This window comes from Chrysemys picta, chromosome 5 (assembly GCF_011386835.1).
Source record: "Chrysemys picta bellii isolate R12L10 chromosome 5, ASM1138683v2, whole genome shotgun sequence".
NCBI lineage: Eukaryota > Metazoa > Chordata > Testudines > Emydidae > Chrysemys > Chrysemys picta.
In genome coordinates, this window is record NC_088795.1 from 64723400 (window position 1) to 64737146 (window position 13747).

General features: G+C 42.1%; 1 protein-coding gene across 12 annotated transcripts in view; it reads left to right on the forward strand.

The window, feature by feature from the left end:
* The window catches only part of RXFP1 (relaxin family peptide receptor 1), a 78398-nt gene that overhangs the window by 61141 nt on the left and 3510 nt on the right, over nucleotides 1-13747 (forward strand). For all 12 annotated transcript variants that reach the window (XM_024106217.3, XM_065597897.1, XM_065597895.1 and 9 more), the window contains 5 exons: nucleotides 180-251; nucleotides 1696-1767; nucleotides 6182-6253; nucleotides 9722-9793; nucleotides 11325-11554. In XM_024106217.3, coding sequence (XP_023961985.1) covers nucleotides 180-251; nucleotides 1696-1767; nucleotides 6182-6253; nucleotides 9722-9793; nucleotides 11325-11554 — 518 coding nt within the window. The remainder of the gene's footprint in view (nucleotides 1-179; nucleotides 252-1695; nucleotides 1768-6181; nucleotides 6254-9721; nucleotides 9794-11324; nucleotides 11555-13747) is intronic.

Genomic DNA, 13747 nt, shown 5'->3' on the forward strand with positions numbered 1-13747 from the left:
ATATTTTTAATGTACTGAACAATTAAGTAAGATATGAAACATTGTTTAAAACAAGATGTAAATTAAAGACAGAATGTGCAAAATTATATAGAATGTAATCAATTACTTGATTATGTATCACAGTCTTCTCAGAAAACAAACACATTTGAGGAAGCATAAGTTTGATTTTATACTTTCAGGGTGATGAGAAGAAACAAAATCAGCTCCTTAAATGAAAACAGCTTTTCCTCTCTCCAGAAGTTAGATGAATTGTAAGTTGATTTTTTTAAACCAAAGAACAGTTGAATAATTTAGATCATTTAAATTGTGAAGATGTACTATATGTATTTGTCAGTAATTCTGCTTTCATATAACAAGCTCTAGAGAAAGCATCAAACTTCACAGGCATTCAGCATATGAGATAGTAGATCATTTCAATAAAATACGTAATCCGGGAGAAACAGCGTTCTGGTGTCTGCCTACAAGGGCATTGTGTTTCCTGAATAAGGACAAGGCATGTCACAGAGGATATGTCTACTAGCACCCATATGCCAGCAATAACACAGCTGCATGAGGTTAAACCAGTAATTTAATTAGGCCCCCCAAGCATTTTTACCACCAGTGAACAGGAAAGCAGCTGACCAAGAAGAATCTGTACTGTGAGCCCATCCCAGATTTGGGTTCCTCATTTGATGCAAACTCTCTGGCCAACTACTACCCAGTATCTAATCTTCCATTTTGGGTTAACATTATGGAGAAGATAGTGCTGACACAACCCTCAAAATATCTGGTTGCCTTCTATCTACCTGACTTTTGTCAGTCAGGGGAGGGGCCTGGCTACAGCACTGATTCTGTTCTGGTCACATTGGTAGATGATTGTCTCGTGTGATAGATAAAGGTCAGGGGCCAAATTCCCTACTCATGTAACTGGATGTATCTCCATTGACTTGAAGAGTTTGATTTGATATATTGCTCGTTAGTTAACTTAATGATTTGGGGAAACTGCTGGGATTTTTTTAAATGTTGTATTTTTTAAATTATGTCAAAGCATGCAAATCCTATTGCCCAGTATAGGCATATTTTTAATCTTTGTTATAGCTACATTATTAATAAGTGCTAAATATTATTATTAAAAACTAGATGTAAGAAATAATGCATCCATTAGGACATTTTTTAAAAATCCATTTTAGTTGCACAATGGATAAGAATTTTATTCCAAACCAATTAACTACCATAAGTAAGGAATTAAAGTGGAAACTGACTAAACATTTACTGTAAATGTAATTGAAATGGTCTTAGCCTATTAACTGAGAAATTAGATTATTTGGTTAGTTTAGGCAGGAAAAATCCTTTGATATTTCTGTCCAAGACCATAAATTAATCGATTGGGGAGGAGATGGGGAACTGGAGAGAAGAAGCAGCACCAAAGAAGAGAAAATGAAAAGATCATTAAAATCAAAGCAAAAGTGAAGTAAAAAATAATAAGACCTGTGAGTATTATATGGTCTCATATAGTCTGAGGTCTCTATCTTTCACCCTTTCCTTTAACATCATTCTTTTATTTTCCTGGTTTCTGATAACCTATATAACAACCTATAATTTGAGTTGACAAATGGACTCAAAATTATGGACCTCTTTACGTTATTAATGCTTCTTGTCATAATGAAGAGAAACCACTAACAACAAATTATATTATATCTGTGATTGTTTCCACAGAGACTTGGCTAGCAACAAGATTGAATCACTTCCTCCATACCTATTTAAGGATCTGAAGGAGCTCTCACAGCTGTAAGGCTTTATAATAACTCTTCCTTATACTGTGTGCTATTGTACATTATTCATTCGAAATGATAGCTTCAGTCATCCAGTCCAGGAAGCAAAACCAAGAAAGTCATGTTCATATCTGAGTTAGGGTTACCATATCTCATAAATAAAAAAAGAGGACCCTCCACGGGCCATGGCCCCGCCCATTTCCCCACCCCCTAGCCCCGCCCCAACTCCGCCCCTTCCCCCACCCTAACTCCGCCCCCTCCTCCCTCCCACTCCCAGCCAGGGGGAAAGGGCTGCCCCAGTGCTACCAGCTTCACGGTTTGCCGGGCAGCCCCCAGACCCTGCGCCCCCAGCCGGCGCTTCCCCAGCGCAGCTGGAGCCTGGGAGGGGAAGCGCCCAGCCGGGGGCGCAGGGTCTGGAGGCTGCCCAGCAAACCGTGAAGCCGGTAGCGCTCGGGCTTTGGGCAGCCCCTATGCCTCCGGACCCTGTGCCCCCAGCCGGGCACTTCCCCTCCGGGGCTCCGGCGGCTCTGCGTAACTTACACTGTATAAGTTACACAGAGCCGAAGAGGAGCAGAGCCCCCGCAGCTGGAGGCTCTGCTCCTCTTAGGCTCTAAGAGCCGGGCTGCCCCAGCGCTACCGGCTTCGGGCAGCCCCCGTGCCTCCGGACCCTGCGCCGCCGGAGCCCGGGAGGGGAAGTGCCCGGCTGGGGGCGCAGGATCTGGAGGCACGGGGCTGCCCGAAGCCGGTAGCGCTCGGGCAGCCCGGCTCTTAAACAGAGCGGGGGCGGCTGGATCCTCCAGCCGCCGGGGCTGTGTGTAACTGACACAGTGTCAGTTACACAGAGCCGCAGCCGCTGGAGGCTCTGTTTAAGAACCGGGCTGCCTGAGCGCTACCGGCTTCGGGCAGCCCCCCTGCCTCCAGACCCTGCGCCCCCAGACGGGCACTTCCCCTCCCGGGCTCCGGCGGCGCAGGGTCTGGAGGCACGGGGCTGCCCGAAGCCGGTAGCGTTCAGGCAGCCCGGCTCTTAAACAGAGCCGCCATTTTCCCGGACATGTTCGGCTTTTTGGCAATTCCCCCCGGACGGGGGTTTGACTGCCAAAAAGCCGGACATGTCCGGGAAAAAGAGGACGTATGGTAACCCTAATCTGAGTTTTACCTGAAAATGCCAAACTTAGTCTGATATGCGATTTTAAAAAAAGATTATGTACAAAATAATTGCATAAAAGATGCATAGTATCATGATTATCCAAAAAGAGCAATTATTTAAAATTATTCCTGCCAATATATTGTTAGTATTTTTAATAACTCGATTCCATTACTCAGCACACAGAAAATGAATATGCCATTTAGAATGAGAGATCTCATGGACTTCAACAGGAGCTCAGCATGTGACAGGAATTGGCCCTAAGAATATATTTTAGGAATACACTTTTTCCTCGAGTATTGAATCTACTGTTAAAATGACACATTTTCTCTACTGGAATCTATTGGTTTCTGTGGTTTATGCTGCTATGATTCTGTTTTCTATGTATTACAACCTGAAATATAGAAATCTGCCTCTGTGCTTGATAGCAGAGCTGCAACAAGAGTCAAGAGAGAGGTTACTACAAAATAAAAAAAACACTCTTCATATTTGTTTGATCTTTGTATCCAAATGTATAAACCCTGCTGCTGGGCACTATCATGAGCTGTTCCATTGACTTCATGGACTCCTGACTTCAGTATAGCCATTCACTATATCAAGTATCACACCCAAAAGCAGATGTTTGCAAGATCAGGCCCTGTGTTTGGTGGTTGCCTGAATCTGAAATAGAAGTAATCTAGACAGTTTTGTTCTTTGTGCATGGAAAATATAACAGCTCTGAAAAGGCTGACAGACCAATGAGAGAAAAAGGCACAAAGTGAATAACACCAGGAAATTAGTGGAAGAATATTAAAAAATATTTAAGCAGGGATGGACTGAGATTAAACCAAAAATGTAGTGCCCAGACCTGTTTGTATATTTCTGTGGGGTGGTTTATTTACAAAATGTGGAAATCACTTTGGAATTATATGATCCCAATCATATTTGCTTATCTCTAAAGAGTGGTGGAGTCAAAATTTAAAGACATTTTCAGAGCATGATTCTTCTCATTCAGTCCTGCTTTAGGGCCAAATTGTGACTTTTAAACCATGGGCCACATTAGACAGGATTAGTATGAACTGTGCAGTAATAACAGGGATCCCTCAGAGAACTGTTATTCTTGTATCCTCCCCATTGACATTCACCTTTTTAATGTATTTCTGTGGTGAACGACAAGATGTATAGTATCCTATATCCAGCTAGATCAGGTCCCACTGTAACTGGGTTGATATAATGCAACACAATGAAATTCTCATTCTGTTGCATCAAAAATCTACATAAATACCTTTAATCGGGAGTAGGTATTCTTTTAATGTCTTCCCCTCACACTGTGTCCTTGGTAAGGGCCAGCACCATGCAGTGGTGCACATAAAGCTGGAGAGACTGGGTATAAGACATTACTCCCGCAATTACTGTAGGGGACATCAGGAGGACAGCAAAAAATTGTGAGGTACACACACATACACATACATATAAATACTCAGAGTGGTTGTGCCTGATACTAATTTATATTATTTTATTCTATTGCCCTCAAGTTTCTTTCTCAAGTCACATAAATGCATGTAAAAAAGATGCATTTTAGAGACTAGGGGAAAAAACCTGTGACTTATTTTTTAAATTACTCCTGAGGGAATTCTGCACCACTGTGCATGCGCAGAATTTATGTCCCCCACAGATTTCTTTGCTTCCCCACAGAAAAATGACTTTCTGATGGAAGCAAAGGGAAGCCACAAGAGCGCTCATACTACCCTCCCCAGTAGTATGTTTCAGGTGCCCAGGACAGCTGGCAGTGAGGTAAATCACTGTGGGGCAGGAGAGGGGACTGGAGAAGACCTGGCTGGTGGCTCCTACCCTGTGCTGGGCTCAGCTGCTAGGCTGGGCTGGGGAGGACCAGACTTCCTCTTCCTCTGCACAGCATCTGTGGCCATGTTAGACCTACCCCCAGATTTCTCCCCCTGGCTGAAGGAAGCTCTTCAAGTTCTCTCCTCCCCCCTCCAACCCCCCCGCTGACTTCCTGCACCCGTCGCTCCTCAGCTGCAGGGGGAGGGATCACTGTACATGGAGCTGCTCCCCCAGCCACTCAATCCCATGCATCCAGACCCCCTCCTACCCAGACCCTCCTGCTGAGCCTCACCACCACCCCCCACACCCAGAACCACCACCCCCGATGAGCCCCACTCCCCCTGCAACTGGACCACCCCGACAAGCTACCTGCACTTGAATCCCCACCCTAGTGAGACCCAAACAGCTGCACATGGCTCCCCACCCCACTGAGCCCCACTTCTCCAGCATCTTGAACCCCCCACTGCACCCCCCACACACACCCAGACCCCCTGCCAAGCTCTATCCTCCTCACACGCTGACCTCTCCCTGCTGAGCCCCAACCACCTTCACCTGGACCCCCCTGCAGAGTCCCATTGCACCCAGAACCCCCCAACAAGCCTCTGTACATCCAGATCCTCCCCACACCCACATCCCCCATTGAGCTGCCAGCACCCAAATTGCCCCACACCTGGATCTCCCCACACTAAGCCCCCACACACACATTTGGATCCTGCATTGCTGAGCCTGCCCCCCCCACACACACACACACACCTGGTGCACTTGGCACAAAGAGGCAGGGACCTGGGGTGTTTCTGGGGCAGACCTGGTCTTTGCGCTGTCTCAGAGTTGGGTGAAACCTCACTGCTGAGTCTGTGTGCCAGGGGGGATCTGCACAGATATCTCCCACCTCTGTGCAGCCAGTAGCCTGTGCTCCCCAATGCCATGCTGGAGCCTCTACATTTATAGGACAAATAAAATTTGCAGAATTTAAATATATTGTGGGCATAATTTTTTTATTTTTTGGCACAGAATTTTTAATATTTTGGCACAGAATGCCTTCAGGAATATTAAATATATGTGATTTTTGTAATCTTGCAGTCCTAGCTAGAGATAAGTCTAGGTGGCACTTGATCTGCAAGGAGGCGACGCCACTTTGGGGTTTGCTATGATGATGATGAAGAATTCTTTGGAGTTTTTTTAATATATAAGGTCCAAAAAGTTTAGCAACTGAAATATTTCTGCAATTAAAAACATTGAATAAAATTTCTTGTAGTGACACCATGCTTGTGAAGCATCAGGCTGTTCTCTGTTCTTGTTTACCAAGTTCACAGGTAGAGGAGTGTCACTATTTATAATTATAACTGCCTTACATGAGTCACTATTACAGGAATTGAAAACAAAGGGATAATGTGGCTAGACATTATCATTAGAACAAGCTTTAAGGAATCTGCATAGTACTAGATATCACTGTTTGCATTTACAGGAACCTTTCATATAACCCAATCCAGAAAATACAAGCAAACCAGTTTGATTACCTACTAAAACTCAAATCCCTGTAAGTATTTAGTCCTTTTGATATATGTGTTATGGATATTTTCTTTTTGATTTTGCAATTCTTGTTGAGAAAAATTGTTTCTGCAGAACATGTGTAATACAAGCCATATATGAGGTGCTTTGTACCTCTGCTCCTCTACTATATTTGTTGGTGTCCCTCAAAGATGTAACTTTGAAAAAAATTACCTCCAGTATTCAGATTTCTTCCTGAGCTCTCCAGCTTCTTTTGGGGGAAATTTTGAAGCACAAAAAGAGACCAGTCAGTCCAGATATCATATAAAATATCCAGAAAGGGTGAAATCAATTCCACTGTCATGAAGGTAAGGCCTTTTCTAGATGAACAGTTGGTGCACGCCTCATGCTGGGATGTAAATCCACAGCACACTGGTGTGTTGCACACTAACTCTCCATGTGAACAATGCTGCCACACATTAAAAGATCTCTAGCATGCTTTGAAATGGATCTTCTAGTTCTAGTGCATGGTAGCAGAGTCCAAAGGGCGACTTAGTGCACAGCAGACTCATGTGCTGTGGATTTACACCCCCCAGCTTGTTGTGCACTAAATCACCATATGGTCAAGCCCTTAGGTGCCTAATTCCAGGCTGGAGGGAGGTGGCTTCCTCTGCTTGGGATTCATGCTCATGAACCCTCTCCTAGAGTTAAGCAATTAAGCCTGTTGGTGGAGGAGGAGATCCCCCCCCCTTTAACATTTAGCCCAGTGATTAAGGTATTTACCTGGGATGTGGGAGACACTGTTCAGTCCCCCACTCCTCCCTGATGTGGAGAACAGATTTGAATTTAGGTCTCCCCTTTCCCAAGGGAGGTCTGAGGTATTTTGGAGCAGATTACGCTCAACCTCGCCTGTTGAAGCTGTTCTACTGCACATAAATTAAATATTCATTAGGCCATAGAGCAAATGTGAATGTCCTAATCACTGGACTATAGTCACTTATCTGGGATGAGTTCCAGTCCCCCTGTTTCAATATGTATTTAATTATTTATACACGGTGAAAGAGTTGCCACAGGAAAGCTTGAGAAAGACCTACCCCATACTCCAGTGATAGAAAGGACTGAATTTAGAGATGTTATGCAGAAAAACTTGATACAATTTAGACGTAACCCAGATGTAAGGACCAAGGGAGAGGTCTGAGTCAAAGATGACACCCAGAATATAGGCCTGAATGATAAGTAGGATGTTAGTGTTGTCCATGGTGATCATAAAAGGAGGGGTTAAGGGGGAAAATGAAGAGCTCTGTTTTAGCTATGTTGATCCAGAGCTGATGGTTAGACATCAATGAAGAGATGTCAGAGAGACACGCTGGGATTTTAGTCTGGACAGGAGACAGGTCTGGAGTAGAGAGGTAAATCTGTGAGTTGTCTGCATAGAGATGATAGTTGAATTTGTGTTTATAGATGAAATTATCCAGACATCAGATGTAGAGGGAGAAGAGAAGGAGACCAAGGACAGAGTTCTGTGGAACCCCCACTGAATTAGGGATTAGGAGGCTCCTTGCAAGGACACACGGAAGGCGCAATTAGAGAAGTAGGAGGATTCATGGAAGCCAAGGGAGAACAAGATTTCAAGAAGAAGAACATGGTTGATTGTGTCTAAGGCAACTGACAGGTCAAGGAGGATGAGGATGGAGTACTGGTTCTGAGATTTGGCTAAGAAGAGGTTATTTGAGCCTTTGGCAAGAGTGGTTTCCATGGCATGCAAGGGGTGGAAGCTGGATTGGAGAGTGTCTAGGATGGAATTGGAGGAGAAGAACTCCAAACAGTATTTGTAAACAGTGTGTTCAGTGAGCTTTGAGATGAAAGAGAGAATGAACATGGGGCAATAGTTGGAGGGGCAAGTGGGATGAAGGTTGGGTGTGTTTTTTTTTTTTTCAAATGGGAGACTCCAAAGCATGTTTGTATTGTGAAGGGAAAGAGCTAGAGGAGAGTGAGTGGTAAGAAGAATAAGGGAGGGGAATTAGAGTGGACATAAGGAAGATCAAGATATGGAATGGGATTGGGTCACTGGGACAAGTGGAGGTGTTAGAAGAAGAAGAAAGCAGATGAGAAACTTCTGCATTTGTGACCAGAGATAAGCAGAAAGTTGGTGGGGAGGAGAAGGGAAAGCAATCATTCTGGGGACAATAAAACAAGCCCTGAGAAAAGGGCCTTAAAAGACCCCCCCAGCTACTAACCATTAAGGTGAATACTGTTCTTCACCTGTGGCTTGATCTGCTGTGAACTCAGGTGAACTTTGCACTAAAATCTTTATAGGATAGGCCACAAATTCATCTCAGTCCAAATCAAAAAACGACAATGTGTATTTAGAAAACACACTATACATTTAACTGTTGCACTGTTTGAACTGAAATAATTAAGTAATTCTGTTAATATAACACTATGAAATTATACTTCAGTGACACAATATTGTAGTTGAAGATATTAATGCAATTTTTTTTCTTACATTAAGAAAAAATAAAAACAAAAAAATCCCTTGGTAGTTTTGAAAGAGTGCCCAACATTTTAGGAAAGATGTGGACAGATTGGAGAAAGTCCAGAGGAGAGCAACAAAATTTTGAAAGGTTTAGAAAACCTGACTTCTGAGGAAAGGTTGAAAAATGTGGTGTGTTTTGTCTTGAGAAAAGAAGCCTGAGGGGGGACCTGATAAAGGTCTTCAAATATGTTTAGGACTGCTATAGAGAGGACGGTGATCCGTTGTTTTCCATGTCCATCGAAGGCAGGACAAGAAGAAATGAGTTTAATCTGCAGGAAGGGAGATTTAGGTTAGATGTTAGGAATGATTTTGTAACTATAAGAGCAGTTAAGTTCTGGAATGGGCTTCCAACGGAGGTTGTGGAATCCCCATCATTGAGGGTTTTTAAGAATATGTTAGACCAACACCTCTCAAGGATGGTCTAGATTTACTTGGTCTTGCCTCAGCACAGGGAGTTGGACTTTATGACTTCTCAAGGTCCCTGCCAGCCCTACATTTCTGTGATTTTCCTCAGTCTTTGTCAAATCAGTGTGCCAGTCATTGGGTGAATTCCAGTGGTTGTTACTATAGCTAGTGAAGTACTTTGGACCCTCTGAGATGAAAGGCACAATATGAATTTAAAATACTATTATTAGAACTGTTATTTTCCCTGAGATAATGGAAGAACATCAATAGAACAGTACTTTGGAAGGGCAAAGTAATAATATAGATAACATTGCTGAGAGCACTGAAAGAGGCTCCTTTGTGCTATTAGGACAGTGAGGTTATCAGAATTAACTGTAATTTATTTTATTTCACTTTTTAGCTTTTTATTTAGATTTTCTACTGCAGAAGTTTTAAATATATGAATGGACTAGATGCAATTCTCATTCATCTATAATTTCATATAATCAAAGCTACACGTTGTGCCCACAATAAGCTTGTTGTGTTTTACCACTGATTTTATGTTGCCTTTTTTTATTGTGAATATATTGGTTATAGCAGCCTGGAGGGCATTGAAATTACCAATATCCAAAGAAGGATGTTCAAACCACTTAGAAATCTCTCCCATATGTAAGTAGATTATTCCGGTTTTCCTTCTTGTGTTTTGATTTTTTAATTTGACAAAGTGCAGAATGTTTAAAAATAGAAATATATGAGAACTTGCATTCACTGCCTCTCTGGCTGCTGAGTAGTTGAAAAACCAATTGATGCTGTCAGGAAAGCTGAGAATATCATTAAGAAAAAGTGATGAGGGCAAGGGGGAGGTTAGGATTCATTTTAACATAATGATAAAGTTAAGATTATAATTAAATCTCCTAAACAGCAAACTTCAGTTCCTTGTAAACAGATATTGTACTGACCCTATCTAGGTTTGCTTATTGATGTATACATGATCTAAAGTAATATTAATAGTACAGTTTAGATATGCTAGTATATGTATAATGTATTCTGATATAGACCATTATTAATAATGTTTCTGTGGCTCTCAGAATGTACCAGATCACTTTTAGCTGATGAAAAAATACAACCATAATCAGCAAGAATGATCAAACCTTTATCAGCATAAATTAAAATGAACTGTCATAAGTAAAACAAAGCGGGGGAAATACCCCAACTCAGCAGCTAGGTATAGATCTTTTGAGTTTCTACAGACACTCTTTGCTTTTTGATTCCCCTGCAGACATTCCTATATGCCTTCACAGACGTAATTAAACTAGGGAAAGGGGAAAGGGGCCAAGAGATAGTTAACTCCCAGTTTAGTGAGGACTATTGTCTCTGCACTCTGTCACAATCATATATTTTTATAGTGTGTGCTATGGATTCAATTAAAATAATTACTTTTTAAAGTACTGTTATTACTAATGTCTAGCACATATACGTAGCGTTCTTTGGCATCAAACCACTAACAAACATTAACTAACTAATCGGTTCATACCCTGACAGGTTTTATACAGACTTGAAGTTTATTTCAAATTCAGACTGGGAATAAGGTTTACATTTTTAACAGTCAGAGTAATTAATCACTGAAACAATTTACTATGGGTAGTGGTGGAGTCTCCATCACTGATAACTTTCTAACAGATCTGCTCTAGGAATTATTTTGGGAAAGTTCTTGCCTTGCATCGTACAGGAGATCAGACTAAATGATCACAATGGTCCCTTCTAGCCTTGGAATCCATTAATGAATTTATGCATTTATGTGTATACAAAAAGGGGGAGGGATTGCTCAGTGGTTTGAGCATTGGCCTGCTAAACCAAGCATTGTGAGTTCAATCCTTGAGGGGACCACTTAGGGATCTGGGACAAAATCAGTACTTGGTCCTGCTAATGAAGGCAGGGGCTGGACTCAATGACCTTTCAAGGTCCCTTTCAGTTCTAGGAGATAGGATATCTCCATTAATTTTTTTTTTATTTATTTTTTACTGAAAAAATCAAAAACCTTTATTACTAGTTTTCTATTACCAGAAAACATTTTGTGCTTTGAATCTTTACTAGGTGTTCCACAAATGCCCATATTATTGTGAAAAACATGTATCCCAAACCACACCAATTTGACAATCAGAGTGAAACATTTTTCTCATTTTCTTTTTTCCTCAACCAGATATTTTAAGAAATTCCAGTATTGTGGATATGCCCCTCACGTGCGCAGCTGTAAGCCAAATACCGATGGGATTTCATCCTTTGAGAATCTCTTAGCTAGCACTGTACAGAGAGTGTTTGTCTGGGTTGTTTCTGCTGTCACTTGCTTTGGAAATATCTTTGTTATCTGCATGCGGCCTTACATCAGATCTGAGAACAAGCTCCATGCCATGTCAATAATGTCTCTCTGCTGTGAGTATTTCCCCAAAATAAAAGGTATCAAACAAATATAAAAATCTGGTTTTAGTGTGTCTGGCTATAAATTTTATTATTATACAGCAGTGACACACCCACAGCACTAGATTGCAAGAGCGAGAAAGTTCAGCCAAATTATAATATAAAATGCTATACTTCAAACAACACAAAGGTTGTTGGATTCTACCTTTAAGTTACTGTGGAGAGTGGGTTAACACTGAAGGCCAAGTGTCTGATATTACTCCTATAGAGGCTGAGTGTCAAATTACTGTCTTCAATAAGAACAGGAATGAGCCCCAAATTTTCAAAGGAACATTAACCCAGCTTCAATACAATTATGAACACACAGTAATTTGTGCACACCAGCAGGATTTGTGTTCTAAACATTCCAATTTTCATAACGGTTGTAACAACTCAATTTTACACACATTCTGTGATTTCTGTTTGCATGAGAAAATTCTGTTCCTTACATGACCAAATGATTGTGTGTGCAAATGCAGGATTGACTTTGAAAATGTGACCCTGAATGTCAGAGCTTCTTTTTAAATTTTAAAACCAAGAATTGTTGACAAACGACTTCGTAATTGATCAATGTAATCACAAATTCCCTGCCTGTGTCTGAGAGATAATGTAGGTGGGGCAATATATTTTATTGGACCAACTTCTGTTAGTGAGAGAGGCATGCTTTTAAGCTCACAGAGCTCTTCTTCAGGACCTGAAGTTGGTCCAATAAAAAATATTACCTCACCCATTTTGTCTCTCTGATATCCTGGGACTAACATGGCTACAACACTGCATACTGCATTTATTATAAATTAAATACAAAGAGGTCTACTTTAACTTTGGTATTTCATGAGATTACATTAATCACATTAGAAAGTAATTGTCAATTGCATATAAAACAGGATAGCAGCACTTCTAAATACCCACTGTCCAGAACTCTGTGGTTTGTCCAAAATACTGCGCTAGACACCCCAGGAACCCCTATCCCAAATCCTTACGAGGTCCACAGCACGGCAACCCTGTCTCTCCCACCTGCAGCATTGCTATCTCTTACAACTTTCTTGTTCTATGGAACCCTGCCTACCAGCGCTGTTCCTAGGATCACAGCTCCTTGGCAGCCTGCCAGGTGGACTGTCCTTGAGCCAGAGACTTCAGGGCTTTCAAGGTTCATGGCTCTGGTACAGTCAGGTGGACTACACCTAAGCTGCAAACTCCAGAGCTTCCAAGGTCCAGGAGTCAGGGGAAACCACTCATGCAGACTGCCCTGGAGTCAGGGACTCTATGGCTTTCCAGGGTCTGTGGCTCTAAGAACATAAGAACGGCCATACTAGTTGAGGCCAAGGTCGATCTAGCCCAGTATCCTGTCTTCCGACAGTGGCCTATACCTGGTGCCCCAAAGGGGATGAACAGAACCGGTAATCATCAAGTGATCCATCCCCTGTCACCCATTCCCAGCTTCTAGCTAACAGAGGCTAGGGATACCACACCTGCCCATCCTGGCTAATAGCTATTGATGGACCTAACCTCAATGAATTTATCGAGTTCTTTTTTGAATCCTGTTATAGTCTTGGGCTTCACAACATCCTCTGGCAAGTAGTTCCACAGGTTGATTGTGCGTTGTGTGAAAAAATACTTCTTTTGTTTGTTTTAAACCTGCTGCCTATTAATTTCATTTGGTGATCCCCTAGTTCGTGTGTTATGAGAAGGAGTAAATAATACCTCCTTATTTACTTTCTCCACACGAGGCAGCCAGCTAGGTGGACTGCCCCGAGTCAGGGACACCAAGGCTTCCACAGTCCACAGTTCCAGCGTCATCAGCCGGGTGGACTGGCCTGAAGTTGCAGACTCCAGGACTTTCCCATTTTTGGAGTATTTTAAAATGTTTGGTTTTTGTTCCAGATCATAATTAAACCAAATTTCAAAATACTGAAATCCTCCACAAAATGGAATTCTCTTTCTTTACACAGCTCTAATCCTGACAATGCCTAAGGTGGCTCAGAGAAGAACTCCCTAATGCATACTTTGAAAATGTGCAGGAACCCTCCCACAATATTTTATTTTTCACTGTGGAGCTTATTTAGTCAGCCACATACATGTGGAGTGTGGCCTACCTTACTTGAGAACTTTTCAGCCTCAGCAAAAGGCTCTGTGCAATCTGCATTGTGCATGCCTAGCATATGATTTTTC